Source organism: Amphiura filiformis, chromosome 2, assembly GCF_039555335.1.
Source record: "Amphiura filiformis chromosome 2, Afil_fr2py, whole genome shotgun sequence".
In the NCBI taxonomy this organism is placed as follows: Eukaryota; Metazoa; Echinodermata; class Ophiuroidea; order Amphilepidida; family Amphiuridae; genus Amphiura; species Amphiura filiformis.
The window spans coordinates 78,195,860-78,210,692 of record NC_092629.1 but is presented as its reverse complement, the minus strand read 5'-3'; the positions used below and the strand labels follow the sequence as shown (position 1 = coordinate 78,210,692).

The 14,833-nt window shown below is 35.2% G+C and overlaps 1 protein-coding gene and 1 long non-coding RNA gene across 2 annotated transcripts; both read right to left on the bottom strand.

Annotated features, from left to right (window-relative positions):
• Positions 1–5,679: 5,679 nt before the first annotated feature.
• Positions 5,680–9,009, bottom strand: LOC140137152 (neuronal acetylcholine receptor subunit alpha-9-like). Its single transcript, XM_072158807.1, has 4 exons — positions 8,906–9,009; positions 7,968–8,196; positions 7,506–7,819; positions 5,680–6,509 (listed from the first exon to the last, which is right to left on the bottom strand). Exons 2-4 carry the CDS (start codon positions 8,102–8,104, stop codon positions 5,965–5,967), a joined length of 996 nt encoding a protein of 331 aa, XP_072014908.1. The 5' UTR covers positions 8,105–8,196; positions 8,906–9,009; the 3' UTR covers positions 5,680–5,964.
• A 481-nt stretch (positions 9,010–9,490) lies between these two features.
• Positions 9,491–11,615, bottom strand: LOC140137145 (uncharacterized). The gene is made up of 3 exons (XR_011856806.1): positions 11,542–11,615; positions 9,951–10,093; positions 9,491–9,536 (listed from the first exon to the last, which is right to left on the bottom strand). It is a non-coding gene; the product is annotated as an uncharacterized lncRNA (long non-coding RNA).
• Positions 11,616–14,833: the final 3,218 nt, after the last annotated feature.

Here is a 14,833-nt window from a genome sequence, read left to right as displayed (position 1 = left end):
AGAGAAATTCAATAAGGGTGTCAAACAATGCAAATGTCAATATTGATGCCCCTATCAACTTCCCCATGGGAGTTTGAAGTTTATATTATTGTGCGTATCATTAATTTTACATGGCTACGTTTTCAAACAAATGCACGCATGTTTGACGAACTCAAAAATTACGGGTAAGCCTGTGGGTAAATTAATTGTCATATAATCTGGCAATACCATCATTGCCTAAGTTTCAAAACCTGTTTGTGATGGTGGTTAAAAAGGGTCCATTTTTGCCCAAAATGACCAAAATCATTAAAAACCTACATTTTAGGCCTACTTATGAATTCCAAGAGGTCATAGGTAAAAATAGGTCACAGAAAAATATTGTGATTTACTTTTTTGATCCAAACGTCCATCTTAGTAAGCTGATACACTTTTTAAGGTGCATATATCATTTTCCAAAAAATTTCTATGTAAAAATTACTATTGTGGGTCAAAAGTAGGCTTAGTATCCTCTAGGTCGCCAAAGCCTAATTTACTAAGCCACCTGTCGAGAAACTCGCCCATGTGTCTGAACCTGTATTGTATCAGATGATGTTTAAATGCACATTATATTCAACTAACATTGATACTATAAAATTAATTGAATAAATAATTGTAAACTGCACAAATTGGAAATTTGGATTAATAAAATATGATTTTCTGGCAATATCGGTTTTTGCAGGACAGGACTTGAACCCAGCCTCAAAGTGTTGCTTCCGTTGCAGTGTGTGTCTAATCATGTATGCAAAGTGTGCACATATTTCAATTAAGTTGGTGGTATTAAAGGTTACATGAGTAAATATGTAGAAAATGCATTATTTTGAAAAATGCATTTTTTGAAAATTATCAAACTTTCTGGCAACACTGGCTTTACAGGTCAAATAGCCCCAGAGATTTTTACCAATTTGGAAGGGCAATGTCTGCCCAAGTACCAACAAAGAGGAAATAATTCTGGGTGCTCAAGCAAAATTAGTTTTTAGACTTCAAAGATAGGGTAAAAATTGCCTTTTTTCAAAAGTGCTAAATTGGCAATGTTGCCCAGCCCTAAAATTGCACATGGGGAAATATTATTGAATTTTTTTTTTCATCTGGGGAAAGCACAAAGACAATACGTTATGGTGGTAAGGTTACTTTTTTAATGTGACCTCAAATTTAAAGTCAGGAGCAATTCAAAAAAGTACATATTTTCCCTTATTTTCACCCCAAAATAAGCAAAAATCACGAAAATCATAAAAACTGCCGTTGCTATGGCAACAAGCTCCGGAGGATTTTTTGATGTGACTTTTTGTAACCTACTACCAAAGCCCTTTCACCTCATGCAATAAAAATTTTTTGACCGTTAGCAGGCACATGTGGTTTTTACCCAGCATTGCAATTAAGTCGCTGGTTGAAAGGGACGAGGTTGTCAAGCGTTAAGCCTACAAGGCCACTAAGACTAGGTTGAATTTGCGTTGAAGAAATCCGGCTAGAGTTAAGACTCGGGCTTCGAGAGCGGGCTAGGCTTAGTAGCCTCAAGGCCACCTTAAGACTACGGCTTAATAAGACTCCTGTCGGGAAACTCGCCCTAAGTGTCTATGTCGGAGAGAAACAGAAAATGGCACAATCTGGGTCGATTTATATTTATTGATGTACTGGATGACATAGTTTTACATACCAGAAGACTTTGAGGCTATATTGGTCTGTTCCAAACAATAAATGAGAGATTCGGGCGGTGTAACGAGTTGGCTAAAAAATATTTCATATGATGAAATTGTTTTTGAATTGTCTAAACAGATTTATGTCAAGCCTGCTGAAGTGTTTCTAGACACAATACAATTCATATTAAGTATAGAGGCCATGCAGCCAAAAGTGCTCTACTTAACAATTTCGTAGGACAGATTTTTAGGCAAATCATGTATCAAAATGAAAATCTTGTCTGCTTTGTAATTTGTAACCAGCGAATTCTATTCCATTTTCATGGCAACGGTTGCGCCTTTTTTTAGTGTTTTTGTCCAGTTTTTAAAAAAATTATTTTGTTGAAAAATGACTTATGCATCATGGAAAGTTTATGATTGTTTGAGATGGATGTTTGGATCAAAAAAATTAATCACAACATTTTTCTGTGACCTTTGGTTTTTACCTATGACCTCTTAAATTAAAAAATAGGCATAAAATGCCTGTTTTTAGTGATTTTGGACATTTAGCCAAAAATGTCTTTATTTACAAAAGTTTATATGCAATACTTCTTTAATTTTAAGGTATAGGGAAATTTATAGAGAATTCAGTTTGCATGGGAACAACCATTTACACCTATATTTGGGCAATTTTCGTGGCTTTTTTCGTATATGCATAATATGTATAGCGTGACTCCATATGTGATTACGTGTAGTGTAAACTGTATAGTATCCTACGATTATTGTAATTTGACTTTTTACAATGAGGCTATTTGCCTACTACAAGGACACTTTTTATGCCAGTAAGAGAAGTGTGACAAACACCTCCACACGCAAACATTCCTTCGTTTCTAATTATAAGTTTTGGTTTATCTTTTGTTCAGAAACCAAAAATCAAGCGATTAAAAAGTGGAACAGATCCAGTCTGCAATCACTACACTATTGTGCTGGGAGGACACAGTAGGGTATATAACTGTTGTGACGATAATTCAGTCAATAATTGATTATTGATCATAGTGCGGAAAGCTATGGCAACCATTCATCAAGTGAACGTTTTTATATCCGATTCTGTGCATCAATTGCACTGAGTGAAGCAAGGATTTGTTTCTCCGTTAATAAAGTCTTCACTCCTTGCTAGCCCTGCGACTGATGTAGACCTACTCAACTTTGGTTCATGATGAATAGTTAGACTGGTAACATGATGACGATTATAATGTCATCATGTCTTGCACGTGATTCATATTCAATTTTACTTATGCGATGTAACTCTGGTAAGACTTTATATTAATACATACATTATGTATTTTGATCACTTTAACGTAAATTCCTAATAAATTGTTATACTTAATTTCTGTTTCATCTGATTCATTCCGTGATAGTCATTCCCGTTTCCGTTCATTCCCTCATCCCTTGGGACTCCAAATCTGGTACCTCGCTCTCCTCTCCCATGACTAATTCCCCAATTTAAAATTCATAACATAACCATAATTGTATAATGGTATATTGTGCTAAGCATAATTATTATCGGATATCTATCACCGAGGGCAGTAGTTGATACTCTATCAAATCCGATGCAGTTTTACTTCAGAGAAGTCTGTCGTAAGTGGCATACTTTCATTTCACAGTATAATCACCCGAGGCCTATATTATGCGCGTATATTGAGGAGGGCTTTGTTTCTTTGTATGCAACATAAACGATGCATGGTGGTGAGATGATATGATTATGAATTAGCTTATTGTCCCCGGTATTAAAGCACAACCCATACCAAGGCACCCTCTACCCCACCTATACAATGTATTACCTCCACTTCCCTAAGTGTCTTCCTCTCCTCCTCCTCGCCTCCCGCTACATTCGATATCTTAATTTTATGCTAACAAATTATGCTAAGGTTAAACCAATGGTTTTAAAAGGTTTGTTTTCAAAGAGGTCCTTGTGAAATTGGAAACAAATACATTACAACAATATAAATACAACTACTGTATGTTATATCAACCTTTATTCAGGAATGCAAACTACAAAATATAAGCAATGCAAGAATACAAGGAAGAACAAAAACCAGGACAAAATCTGGACAAGATGACCAAATTAATGCAGGGTGACATATTATACATTAGCAAAAATACACAAGAATATACAAACAAGCAGAACAACACACCAGGAATACCAAGCAGGACTGAAAGAACCCAACAAAATGGCAGAGCGGCGGGTGCGATCACAAACTTATGTGGGGCTGATCTTCGGAGCCCCAGGCCGGCTCCTGCCTAGCATTCCAGATCGTGTAACTAGACAGGAGGGCCATTTTGCTGAGTTCTTTCATGAATTTCTTGGACGGTTTGGCTCTGCCTACAAAAGAAAATATCTCGACAATGCGTCCAACATTTTCCTGGGTAATGAGCCCACGTGATCCGACTTCAAAACATGTCAAATCACAAGTAAACCCATTATCTGAAATATCGAACACAAGGTCAAGGTATATACTTCGTTTGTTTTCGCTCATGGGCTTTTGATATGTTGGTTTCAAATGACACAGTTAACTCAACAAGATGGATGGAATTGTCCTGCTTATTTTGGATGACAATGTCAGGCTTGAGTTTAGAAACAATGACATTAACTGGTAGGGTACAATTACAAAAAACATGAAAGGATGATAATAAAAAGATAAGTATGACATGTTTAACCCAATCATTTTAAAAGGCTTGTTTTTCAAAGTGGTCCTTGTGAAATTGGAAACAAATACATTAAAACACAATAAAATATCAATAAAAATACAACTACTTACAAGATAAAATTAACAAAACCAAAATCTCTGTTTGTCTATTAAGTGTGCAAATGCTGGATAAAACGGAATCAAGAACAACAAAATCAGTAGCAGTCAACATACTTTTATGTAAAATGTATGAAGCGTGTTTGGAATCAGTATTATTTTAGAGAGATCGCATTTAGTGCATCAATAATAATTGAGTAACATCGATATAATTACATACCCAACAACAGCAGCATCAAAACACCAAAGTGTGCTGAACTTACGTGTATCACACTTAAGGATATACTATGTATTGTTGGTCGAAGCAGCAGAAAAAAAAGTAGTTCACAGCATCTTGCGAATCGTAGTGAGCTTTAGCCAAAATTGCTATGCTCAATTTATAGCGAGCGTGTAGAAGAATTCAAATATCACAGATATACTTTTGTAGGTCCTGTGGTTCTTGAGTTATGTGGTAAAGAGGGCTGAAACAATAACAACACTTTTGTAAAACGTACATAACTCATTAACAACAATAAATTATTAAGCAAGTTTTCAAAGTATATGATTTGTAGAATGACCTTTTGCAAGACATGAAAGTATTATTTTTCAATAATATATTGATTCAGAAAATGAAAATCGGCATTTTTGGCTGCTTCGACCAACAATACCTCGTATCCATCTAATCAAGTGTAAATGATGTTAAAATATCTTAAGTCCAATTATATACAGGACGCACTGTGTCTACAGCAGGTAAATAATTATTTTAGTACAGGCATAGCGGAATCACGTGTATCGTCTATCAAGTATTGCAGTTACAAAATAGAGTTGACTTTTCAATTCGCTCCTAATCAATGATAACTATACTATTGTTAGTAACGACCAAACAAAATTAAATCCTATTGTTGAGGGGGACAATAAAATAAGCAGTGCCTCACTGTCTCTATAGAATTCCTAAACGATAGACCGTATGGTTGCAATTAGATGCAACCATGCGGTCTGATTTGAACCGCTCGCTCTCTTGTCCTCTCTAGGTGAGCCGAGTTTTCCATGTAGAGTAGTGTATCTGCTAATTCACATGATAGATCTTTGAAAATAATATAAGAAAATGATAAAAAAAAATCCTGTTATCGTGCGAAAACCAAATATCCTATTCATATTGGTTTCTCTAAATTAACGCTACTGTAAGGCTTGCACTTTGAGAGAATATGGTAAGCTCCAGTCTGCGCATTGAAAACATAGCCTGCGCATTGGAACCCCCCCCCCCCGGTTTTTCAGAAGTCATTAACATTTTTATGCGTAGCCACATATATCGTACTGGAGTGGAATGTAGAAAAAAACACCAGGAACCAAATCCACTGCTGGTATTTTAATTATGTTCATATACATTTTATTTTCCTTTCTGTGTGAAAGTTGTGTTCCAAAATGCGGTCAGGAAAGGGTTAGCTTAGGTTGGGTTCCATATGCTACCCTCTTGAACAACGGGAGTGCAGGATACCTGAAAGACTTTTAAGTGCCAAGTGCAAAATATAATGTAAAAATATTGAAACAAGCCTTTAATTTGGCCAATCTGTTTCCAGCTCATTCAAAATATCATTATACTCATCGACACTTCCCTGAACAATAAGAACACCGAGGTAAAATGTGCAGACAATGGTAAACAGGCTGAATAAATACAAAAGTAAGCGGTCTATTATCATAGATAAACGCCGCCACTGAAGATGTTCTGATGTTTCTACATTCTTTATCATGATATTGTCCGTCATGTATTTTAATAACTCTACAGTTTCACAAGATTTTTGTCGTTCTTGACCAACAGAATCTCCATTGCCTGTACTGGTATCAACTTTTCCATTCTCAAGAATATCATGCCCATTAGCGTCATGATTTTCAGGGAAAGACCTACTTACGAAGTCTGCCGCGAGGTTGACGTGGCTTTGATACGAATAGGTAGATAGACACAGAAGTCGGGGAATTATTTCCAGAAACACTCGTTTCATCCATCTTGGCATCGGTTGGGATATACCACTCACGTGCATGACGACACCAGTTGAAACCACAGAAATACATACCATGGCAATCATGCATATGAAATAGGTACCTATCAAATAAATATATCATAAAATATGATAACGCTGGTAATATTACATGACAACGGCTGTAGTGTCATTTTCAGATTTGCTTGAAAATGTGGAATGTGGAGATGGGTGAAATAAACTCACCTGCAAATTTTATTTTTTTTCCAAAAGAGCGTTTTTGACCTACGTAATTTTTTGTGATTGGAAATCCCCATAGACTTTGTATACGGCATGTTTTTGGCATGTTGCCAAGTTCATCAATTCAGCATAATTTTTGTTTAAATGTGATTTTCTCTATTTTATACCCACTGCATAAATTTATTTTATTGCAAAAATGCTACTTGATAAAGGATATCATTTTTTTCCAAGATATTGGTCTGAACAAAGGAGATAATAAATGGTAATGTTAGTACTTTTTTAAATTGTCTTGACTTTTTCCAGAAGCACTTTTAAGTGTTTCTGGAAAAAGCATTACCTAAATTCTACAATTTTTTTAGCTAACTATAGGTCCAATTTCAACAAACAAGGTGTCATATGAAAGGTAATCAAATCAGCTTTTTTCAGTTAAGTGTTTCTATTTCAAGTTATAGGTGTTTCTAAATTTCCCTAAAATCAAAAATGTAGAAAATATTTATCTAATAAATTAAACACTTTATCCAAAAAAGCTTGCGAGAGAATTTAGATATATTAAGCTTATACACTATCCCTGAAACTTTGTAAACCATAGCATACTCCATGTAGGCAAACAAATATAATGTGGAAAAATTTAGGTAAGTTTAATAAAATAAAAAAATACATAAGAAATGGTAGAATTTTTATTAAAATAGATGAATTGAAGACATATCTTTAGTTTGTTCTAAATTTTAAATGAATACACAATTCCAATTAGCTATTGTGGCTATTTTGCTGCAAGCTTGATTAGCCGTTCATACTACCTTGTATTTCCATAATTTGCATATTTTGATTATGAGTTGGCACATTTTTGTAGTAATTTTTAAATTTATTAATTGTTATCATACCGATTACGGGTGAATCATCAGAGGTCGGTGGCATATTCTCGGCGATCAACTGTTGAAACACGACCAAAGCCAACAAATTGGTGATAGACAGCGTGAGCTTCTCTCCGCAATCAGGTGGCAGATAAAATACCAGCAGCGACAGAATAGACAGGAATAGACATGGCAACACCATATAGAAAAGGTAGAAAGCTGCGTGTCGTTTAAATACAAGCCGATATTGTATTTCTGGGTACGGCTCTGGACAGCAAAGATATGTCGTTACTATACGTCTAGAACGGACAGCTACCATATCCCATACACCGTTTTTTGCATACCTATTGAAGAAGAAAGAGACAAACAGAATTCCTGATTTTCAACAAAAAAAAGACATTACTCGTATTCAGAATTCAATTCGATATTTGCTACAAATAATACTGTTTACACGTTCATACTAGAGCCCTAAGGAATATGAAACTGATTTACCTATTCTGTGAGGCATCGGCGCTCCTTTCTGGTTCCAAGTTGATGCCAAATCCATCGTAAGACCAGGAGAGGAATAACATTTCACATACTTGGGTGTCAAATGGGAACCACCGAACCCTAACGTTGCATGAATTCATGTATATGACTGGAGCATACCAGATAATTGTACCGTCTGAGAAAAATCAGAGCTCTCGTACCGGGCTTCGTCCTCTCAAAGCCAATATCGGCACTGCAAAATACAAAAATGGAACGGATCGTGTCAGATAACTTTGGCAATCTATTATATATTTATGTGAGATGTACGATTTTACAACATTTTAACGTATTGAAAACAACGTTCAAATATCTACTTTCATTAGACACATTAACAGCTAAACATGGCAAGTTTATAATATATGCCCAATACAATTCACCTCTAAACTTTTTCTAGCTGTCCGCGATTTCACATGTTGGACAACAACGTCGTATAAAACGCACGTGTAATATGTAGAAATATGCTGATTTTACGACATGTTAAATATCATGCAACGTGCCTAATTTTCAGAAGGAAAAAGTCTCATTTTGAAAGTAGAGTCTTGATATTGGATGTAGTGGTCCTTAACCTACCAAAATATGTGTTTTTGAGCAACTATAATATTTTGGGAGCACAAAAATGCAATTAAGATTAAGCAGCATGTTAACCTTGGTTTTTAGTCAAAATCAAAAGCGTGCTGTTTGACTCGATGACCATTAAATTTTTAACCACTATGCCCTCTATCGACCAGATCAAATATTACAACCACCTTGTTTTCCTTCATGACGAATGAGCACAATCCAGTTTGGAACCGAGACTAGCAATATTTAACACCGTTTTCAACGTAGAACGCACGGGCCGACGTACATGCTACGCACCACGCGTGTAACATCGCAATCTCTCTAATTAAATTAAAGGCACTCACTTATCACTGAGCGTTATATCTGGTGTCCATATTGATGTAATTGGTACATTGAAGGTGTCAATTCCATCGTAATCGTCAGGATTCCATCTAAGAAATTCGTCTTCCCAAGCCTAAATGGTAGAAAGCAGAACAGAGCAAAAAAAAAAAGAACTTCCTATTAGTAAACTAATTAATTTCACACCCCTTGTTTGAAGCACATAATGTGCCATTTTAAATGAAATCCCATATGACTGAAAGAACACTGAGGAACTAACGGCATCAATGCTTACTCTCTGCTTGGAGAAAACCCTCAACACCCTCTATACAAAAACACCCACGAATATTGAACACTGTCATTCGTTTCCTTTCCATAAAATATGTATATTATATTTTTCAATAATTTCAATAATGTTCCATCCTCTTGACCTTTCTTTGGCAGCCGCGTTTCATTTATACAAATTGATTTTTGGTGTGTTTATATTCTGTTGGTGAGGGTGTGAAGTGTACTTACATGTTATTATATAATGAAATTAAAACAAATATCCAAGAACGCCAACAAAATCATGTTGCTTTCTAATAGACATGTGGCATTCTTCAATCGACTTACCGCTTTTAAATATGTTCCTACTGTGAAGGTCTGTTCCCTGGTATTCTATTTGGAGAAGTCGGAAAGAACAGTAATGGTCAATATGGAAAAATATTTAATTGATTTATAGACTATTCTTCTTATTGGCATGCTATAGATGGGGTAAAATCACGTAAAAATCCAAACCGAGGTTCAATTTTTATCACGTGTCTCTTTACAATCATAGGGTTTTCTTCATAAAAAGACCTGATTTAAATTTGTCATGGAATTCGTTTTATTTTACAAATGCTATATAATAATAAGAAGAAGAAGAATCTATGCTTTTGGAATTTCTTACTGTTATCGCTTTATGAAGTGGAAAAAGAAGCAGCAACAAGACCAAGACGGAGAACGGAGAAGATGGGGACAATGTGGAATATGATAAGGCGTACACAGAGGCGTACATAACATTGTAATGATTGCTTTGATTAGTAAAGTTACCAATTCGAGAAGGCTTCTAAATGCTATTCTGTAGGTAACATTTGTGATTGTTGTAGAGTTCATCACAGGTCTAACATCTTTCACGTAGTTCTGGAATAGATGGCGGTGTAGGTCCATGATTGTCTTATTTTTATCACAGTATACTAGTACGGGAGAAACAACAAATAAACAACAACATTATCAGTTGCGTGTCCCAAATAAAGCAACGAGACAAGATTAATATAGCAAACTTGCATATAAACCTAAATACAAAATCAATGGATTTATATATTTTACAATGCCGTATGTACTTATCCGCACGGTTGTTTGATGTGATCATTTATGATTTTTTCTAACAAAACATTATTATAATGTTCAATTCCAGACATAAATAATACCAACAGCTATCACACTAATAAATTGTATGCACATAATATTTTGTAGCAATTTTAAAAATAGATTTTCGTTTATATAACAAATTATTTATCCTTTTCTGCTCTTTTGTGGTTATTTTGATGCTATAGACTGTAAATCTGTGTGCAATTTGAGGGGGCTATTTACATTATTTTAAATTTAAATCAGCCAAGTAATATGAGTTATACCTTACATTCCATGACATAAAGTTTTTTGAAAATTCCCTTGTCATTTGTTTGTATGCTTGCTAATGTTCTAATACCATTTTACAAGTGTTTAACCCTTTTTTGATAAATTGCGCCATTATTGTTCAACTTTTCTTAAAAATGACTTACACAGTTTTACATGCCATCAAACAACCGTGTCCGGCAGTTTAGTTGTTACATTCTATGTTCAGGACAATTGATATATAATCATTTCAACTTTTCCAGCGAAGTCCTCTATCAAGCTAAGTCCACTCATGACTTAAACTTACATATCATTTGCGTACATATCCTTGCACAGATGGCACATTTCAAAACGGTACAGCTTTCACTCAATCACTTACTTTCCTCAGCTTTGTGATTAAGGTGTAACAACATTGTAACAACGTCGAACAACGTTATAGTATTACCAAGGGCAGCTATCCATTTACAAGCATATAGCATAGGGGTATAGAAATCCATAAGGGAATGTTGACGTATATTATTTGACATTATATGCTCTGTAAATTTATTTTCTACCACACAGATTGCCTAATAGGCCCTAACTGCTCAAGAAAAACGATTACAGTGTGACAGTTTTGCTTGTGCGTGAACATAATGAAAAGCTTCTATCCGTATACACTCAAACTTGCTTGTACAAAAACTACAAACAAGAAATTAAGTACTCCTCAGATTTCACCCTGAAACCTGAAAAAATCCGTTCTTACAGAATCAGACAGAACTGGGCGCCAACATGCTACTTGCATTCGATCTATTAAATGTTTTGGGGCTCTGAAGCACGGACGGAATTTAACAGGTGTTTAAATTAGTTTTTAATTGAGTAGAGTAGAATCTTATATTGCCCATCGACGGCATTTTGGTACAGGACACATGTTGAATGGGTTTGTTTAGAACCAGACAGAAACTCTGTAACTACATGTAGTTTCATGTAGGTGTCCAGTTCCGTCTGATTTTGACATTTTATTCCACACACTATTAGAATTTTATGGTCTTACCATTTGAGGAAAGCTGCGATAGTATGAGTAGAACAGAAGTAATGCCCACAAACGTTCTCTCCATTCTTCTTCTCGTATTCTCATTTACTTTTCTTAATGTCTTCAAATGCGCTTAAATAAGTGTCCTGAAACGAGACAATCCAACAAGTTTAGCCAGTCGAGATAAAAAAGTTGGTCTTTGAAAAAAAATAGAAACATAATGATTAAAGATATCAGGCGCCTTGGCTAGTCAAGAGTGTCAACGTGATATTGAACAATGATTTTGACATCTTCAATACCACATACCACTGATTTTCCTTACTATCTCAAATGCACGATTTTGTTGTTTATACTTTAAACTAAAAAAGAATATGGCAGCAATAATTATACTTGTTAAACCCTAATCCTACCATGAGTGTGGGAATCAATCAGCCCATAATAGAATTCCCTCGTGCATAAATAATCGCTATATTATATCATACGCGATATTGTTGTGTTTACACATTCCGATTTAGGGTCGGCTTTTAAATGTTGGTGTAGCTGGTGTAGCTCTGCTTTGCGTAGCTACCCGATGAGACTGGTGTAAAGTAAATTGATTGAAGTTGTGTCACCGTAAGGCACAACATTTTTTGGTCCCATACCCGGTCCCATAGCGCTATCTGTGCCCGAAGAGGTACCGATGACACTTTTTATCGTACCCTGAATATGTGTACAGTGCAGTTGTCTTTTATTTAAATGAAAAACAATAACACTATGTAACTCTTAATTATTATGCTTGATACAATTATATCTCCAGGGAGCGATGTTAAGAGTCATCGGTACCTAGCCGGGCACCGATAGTTCTATAGGACCAAATTGAACGTGGTGCCTTACCATCCGACGAAATACTATAGATAGGAGTATTTATTTGGTAGGAGAAGCGGACCCGGCGATGTGAACGATAATATTGTTGAAACCAGGTGTAAGTTGATGAAGTTGATACTTTTTCTTGAATCTGGCATGAGCAGTAATTCACGTACTGGTTTCACTCATTAATGTAGGTTGATAAGTCAAAAAATGGAGGACATAAATTGTCACCAATGATTCAATACTACATTAATAATGATTATCCAATTTGCTAATGTTTCATCATAATAGTCATGATAATGTATGCCATTTTAAATTATATAGAAATTGAGGTGAAATGGATGTGGGTCATATTAAAATATGACCTGCATATATTTCACCTCAATTCTATATTAAATGTGAAATTCAAACAAATAAATATCAAGAGGTATTGAGGCATGGGAATTAAAGGAACTTGATGATTTGAATATAAAATGGAGTAGGATAAAGTACACTGATCAATATTCTTTTTGTTTGAAGGAAAGCGGACATACTCGTTTCATAATATATGTATATTAATTTACACTTGCTTTGTTTCTTACTGTTTTTTTACTCAACTATAGTTAAAGAGCATAAATAAAAAAGCTCATTAATATTGTAAGGTTTGGGTATTACCTTCATGTAAGCATCACGAAATTGTTACATTCAAACTCTAAACTCTAACCCTAAACCCAAAAAAAACTAAACCTTAAAATTCCTGAATACTGCTTACATGACGGCACGTTGAACCGATTTTGGCCAATCTTTTGCTAAAAATGGCTACGGTTCTTTTATGTTGCAGAGTTTTGAAACCTGCGAGGAAACCTGGTCAAAGTGTTACAATGTTTTGACATACCTCTACTATAGATTTGCCTCTACTCATGCTGGTTTGTCCTTGGTGCTCACTGCACACTTAACTATATATATCTGGATATGCAATAATTATTATGCTATGAATTATACCATATTTGGTGACTTGGTCGCTAATATCCTTCACAAACAATTCTACATTTGTTATGCGTACGTGAAAGCAAAATTATCCTACTCTTAAACCGTTGGGGTACCACAAAGTACCCCGCTGTAAGTATGTTGTTCTGCAATTTAGAACTGCTAACCGTCTATTTTGAATCGGGCTGTCAGCCTTGTATTTTCACCAGTATTTTACGTCACGTGTCGCGTGTCCTATACCACCTGAGAAACACGTAGTATGACAGTATGTCGATATTCGAACACCAAAATTATCAGTTAGAACCTTGCTGATCCCGTGAAGGAACCAATAACCGACCTCTTTACCAAAGGGCTGTTAACATTATACGAAGAAAAATAAAAAAGGTTGAGCTTACCATTAGTTTATTCCCAGAAGCACAATCCAATTGGTTTGTTTTACATTTTTAAATCAAATTACGAGATTATTCCGCTTCAGGAAATGCACTTCTAATTCTGATTTCCACTAGCATTCTAACAACAGCTTTTATTATAATGGTGGTATATTGCACGGGAAATCTTGGGCGATTCCTAAGTATTTTTATTGATAAAATAACTAGATACTTTCAATTAATGCGACTATATTGGTCAATTGCGCATTATGTCATGACGATGAACCTTTATTGCTATATTATACTCATTATTATTAGAGAGAGCATATAATGCTTTAGAATTCGTTCTTTTATCTTATCAATTAACCTAATAATAAAGTGATTAAAAACTAAATTAATAGCCATACTCATGATACGGTATGGCATTATATTAATAACACGCTCGTATTATAATATCCTACGCATCATATCTGTATAGCTATTCCGATTCACTTACTATTACAATATTCATGAGCGTATACAGAACTCCAGCAACAGGGGGGGGGGTTCTTGGTGAGCTAAAAAGGATCATGAAATGTAAGATATAAATATAACATCACATGAACACAGGTATTTCGCTTCTCTTTGTCTATAATTTCTCTGTATACGCTAATGTTGTCGTGGTTAATCTTAGATTCCATAGTTACAATGAAGCTTAATGGAAGCGTCAATGAAAATTGTATTGTATGGTTTATCCTTTTTACAAACGCATAATTTGATATAGCACGCATTAAGAGGTATCCGTTGAAAGACATTATACTTGTTTGATTGATTTGTTAAAAAATAATATGGCCAAAAGAGGCTAAAATCTGAATACATTGGGGAATTTTCCAGAATATTCACATAATTTTCTAGAATATTCATGTTGAGAAACAAGTCCCCAGATATTTCCAGAATGTCCCTTTAACTTGGAGAAAATATTGGCCGTTGAAGCTGATGGTGTTGTACTTGAGTACCAGTTCTTAAAGCATAACCTTAATTGTCGTTGTATATAGCCACCATTCTCCGACTTAGTGAACTGGTACAACAGCTTCAACTTTAAGGCCCGGTCACACTATGACGAATAGGGGTGAACGGCAAGCGACGATAAGCTG

Bases quoted from the DNA above. Each gene is read 5' to 3' on its own strand.
- LOC140137152 (XM_072158807.1), bottom strand. From the start codon at position 8,104: ATGAATTCATGCAACGTTAGGGTTCGGTGGTTCCCATTTGACACCCAA. The intron at 7,820-7,967 runs GTAAATCAGTTT...CTTCTTCAATAG, and splicing joins GCCGATGCCTCACAGAATAG to GTATGCAAAAAACGGTGTAT. The intron at 6,510-7,505 runs GTATGATAACAA...TTTATTTGATAG, and splicing joins TGATGATTCACCCGTAATCG to GTACCTATTTCATATGCATG.